Source organism: Dipodomys ordii, unplaced genomic scaffold, assembly GCF_000151885.1.
Source record: "Dipodomys ordii isolate 6190 unplaced genomic scaffold, Dord_2.0 Scaffold1, whole genome shotgun sequence".
Classification (NCBI taxonomy): Eukaryota; Metazoa; Chordata; class Mammalia; order Rodentia; family Heteromyidae; genus Dipodomys; species Dipodomys ordii.
Genome location: NW_012267217.1, coordinates 47,595,640 through 47,599,533, shown reverse-complemented (window position 1 = coordinate 47,599,533; position 3,894 = coordinate 47,595,640). Strand labels below are relative to the sequence as shown.

General features: G+C 44.3%; 1 protein-coding gene across 1 annotated transcript in view; it reads right to left on the bottom strand.

Annotated features, from left to right (window-relative positions):
* Window positions 1–250, bottom strand: part of LOC105986316 (PC-esterase domain-containing protein 1B-like) — a 1,591-nt gene extending 1,341 nt beyond the window's left edge. The window contains exon 1 of the mRNA XM_013017195.1: window positions 13–250. Within this exon, the coding sequence (XP_012872649.1) occupies window positions 13–250 (238 nt within the window). The remainder of the gene's footprint in view (window positions 1–12) is intronic.
* Between the last annotated feature and the right edge of the window lie 3,644 nt (window positions 251–3,894).

Sequence of the window (3,894 nt, the reverse complement as noted above, 5' to 3'; positions counted from 1 at the left end):
CGCCGCTGCCACCCCAGCGGCCGCGCTCCAGCAGCGTGTCCCGCTCGAAGCTCGGCTCGCCCTTGGCCTGCAGCTGGTGGGGGGACAGCAGGCAGTCCTTCTGCAGCAGCAGCACCAGGTCCTTGTACACCGCGCGCTGGATGGAGTCCCCCATGATGACCACGAACTTGTTGTGCAGCAGCTGCCGGACCTCGCGCGCTCGCAGGTGGACCGTGGTGGGAGAGGTTCGCCTGGAGAGGTTTGCCTCCATGCCGACCCAGTCCCGAGGGGAGGAAGAAGCGGGGAGGGGGAGGGCGTAGCAGGGTGTCGGGGGTCAGAGAAGAGCTGGGGGGAAGGACAGGAGCTCACTGGGAAGAGGAGAGGCACACACAGGTGGGAGGAAGGAGAGAAACAAAATGGGGGCTGGAGACGTGGAACCATTTGGCTCCAACTGCGCAGGCTCCTGCGTGATCCAGGGCGCCACCTAGCGGAGGGGAGGCAGGAAACCTGCCAGGGTGGTGTGGGCACCGCTCAGCCCCGCCCCCTAGGGGCGTGGTGAGTCTGAGTGACTCCACCCCTGGGGATGTGGGCACCGCCCTACGTGGCCCTGCTCTTGAGGATGGGGCGGGGTCTTCTGTGAGGCCCCGCCCCTGCGGATGTGGGGCCCCCTGGCGATGTGGGCCCCCCACACCCCTTGCAGAGCCCCTCTCTCCAGATGGGAGCCCCATGCATAATGGGGGTGCTGCCCCTGTTGACACGCACATCTGCACGCACATGAACACAGGAATCCCAGGCCACGTGTGCTCAGGGCTCAGCCTGCAGCGTGGCGTTGTCTGTTTGTCCAGTCATCACGGCACTGCGGTGGAGGCCCCTTTTGCACGTCTTTGCTGTGTGTGCACGTTCCATTTCCGTGGAGAAATTCTTCGTTAGCTTGGAGAATGTCCTGCAAGCCCAGCCCCGTAGTCTTGGCAGCTGGGTGGATGTTCCCATGGGGGCAGGCTCCTGCTAGCATGGCTACTGTTGCTGCTGCTGCTTCAGCTTCCTGATCTTCCCAGTGCGTGGTGTGGGGCCTTTGCAAATACCCTAAGGCTCAACACTTCATTTCCTCTTCTACTTGTCCAGTGTGCATTGTGTCCCTGTGCCCTTGTGAGAAATGATCCAGAGAGATCCCCGTGTACCCTTTGACTGCTTTCCTTCGTGGTTGACATTTGGGAGAGCTTTGGTCCCTGGGTAGATCTCATTTCCTCATGGCAAGGATCCTTGTCCTCAATGGCTCACCCCTCCCCCACCCCGTTCCACAATGCCAGCCCCCCACTGAGTTATTCCCCCTCCCCCTTAACGGAATTTTAGCACTTAAGGGATTTGAACATTTCAGGGATTCCACATGAATGGAATTGTATAGTAAGTAAGCATGGGTGTGGGGCCAGGGTCAGCTTTTTCAATTTTTCTTCAGCAGTATTTTAGAAACTCCTCAATTTTGTCCACTTTATAAACTTTATTAAAAAGGCGCTGTGAACCTTTTCCTACACCAATGATGTGTACATTGAGATTTTCATTTCTCTTGAATAACCAGGTACCCTCCCCTCATCCACACCTCTGTCCCTTCCCTCCTCTCTTCTGGAACTGGGCTTTGAACTCGGGGACACTTACTAGCCCAGATTTCTACCACTGGATTGATCCCCTGTTTCTGGTGGTAATTTTCAAGGCAGATTCTCTCAAACTTTTCTGTCTGTTGCTGTCTGTCTGTTTTCACTCCTCCCATACATATATGAGAGCATATTCTGGATATGTGAATGGAATCCTTTATATACTTGATCAAGCAAGTCTACTCTTTTGTTTAGGGTTGTTACCTTTGATCTTATGGACTAAATCTCAGTTATCACTTTTTCTGATATTTACAAAGGAGTCATGCAAGAGGAAGAAATCTTACCTTCTTTAGTGCAACTCTATAGTTAAATTGTATGATACTCTTGCCCCATCTAGTTTTTTTTTTTGTAGTAATTAGCCTTTGACAAACCTTGTGTATTCAACCCCCTAGTAATTAGCCTTTGACAACCTTGTGTATTCAACCCTTCCATTGAGGATTTTAGGGGCTATATTTTCTGAGTTTTTTTCCCAATGATCAGATAGGTGTCTTTTCTAGAATTTTATCAAATTACCATCAGAAGCTCCTTATTTCTCCAGGACTGTAATTTTAATTTTTTTTTTCTGAGTTCAGGATAAACCAGAAACATGCATCCTGAACTGAATAACATCTGTTCAATTTTGGATTGTGTACACAAAATGCCTTGCACAATTAGCATCACCTTGCTAAATCTGCTTCTCTAAATGGTACTTGGTGGCCCAAAAGGTGGGAAAATCCACTGATTTCTAAAGTAATTCTCACCATATTACAATAAATGACTGGATCTTTTATTGGAAAGTTAAAAATCTTATGATGTTGGCATATTATGTTAACAGAAAATTATTTATTTTAATCATCCTTTCAACTGATCTTCCAAATATCCCCTAGTCCTTTAGTTATTCACATTTACACACACACACACATACACACACACACACACACACAGGCAAAAACAAAAACAAAAATGTTAATCTAATAAACTATTTGTGTTAATGTATGATTTAGGCCTATATGCCAATGTTCTTTGTTATTGTTTTTGTTTTGTTGTTGTTTTTGTACCAGTACTAGGTCTTGAACTCAGGGCCTGACCACTGTCCTTTAACTTTTTCACTAAAGCTGGAGCTCTACCATTTGAGCCACAGCTCCATTTCTGGCTTTTTGGTGCTTAATTGGGGACAAGAATATCACAGACTTTCCTAACCCCAATGGCTTTAAACCACAATTCTCAGATCTCAGCCTCCTAAGTAGCTAGAATTATAGGAGTAAGCCACTGGTGCCCAGCAATAATAACGTTTTTTTTTTTTTTTTTGGCTTCTTGTTAACTTTGAAGCTTGGAGAATGACACTACTTACTTTTCTCTGACCAAAAGCAGATGTTACCATCAGTTAGATAACATCAGAATATCCTGATTCCTGTCATAAAATACACATTTCCATTTAAATATAAAGAGTTATATTTGTTAACTTAATGAAGAGGATGATGTAGATGAAGGGAAGACAGAACTTTCTTGACCTAAGTAGAGGCTATAAATAAATAGATGTGGCTCCTTTACTCCAAGAAATAATCTAGGACTATAAAAACAGATATGAGCCAAAATATTATGAAATATTAGATAGGGAAAGACATGTATACTGTATATAAGATATATAGAAGTAGTAGTTTCAAATAAAGCCTTAAGTGCTACGGACAGTCTGTTTTTAAATTTCACTGTAACTTTTCTTTACTATTACTTTAGTTATACTCTTACTTCAGGTTTAGAAGTTGAAATTTTCTGGGTTTAAGAGTTAAGAGATAGAGGGGAGAGAGGCAAATGAGTAGAGAGAGGAAGGGAGGTTAAATACAGTTACACTATTCAAGGTATATATATATATATATATATATATATTATATCTATAGATGGAACTAGGTAAGTTGAGGGGTTGAATGGCCTTGAGAAAGATTGCGGAAGACATTGATCGAGATTTTTTGTACACACAAACTGACTTGTTAAATTGAAACCACTCTGTACCATTCTTAAAAGATAACAGAAAAGACTTAAAGAGGAAACCATATTGGGGTGGTAACTAGCATATGAAAGAAAACAGGGCCTTAGGAAGGGGCTGATTAAGACTTAGAGAAGTCATTGCAATGAAAAGATAAACTTGACCAGAAGGGCCTTTCCTGACCATCCTATCCATTGTTCAGTCCCACACCTGCTTTACTTTTCTTGATGAAATTGATAACTGCCTGTCATTTTCTTATTGGATTATCATTATATTATTCTGTAAGACTTGTCTAAAAAAATAGCTTGC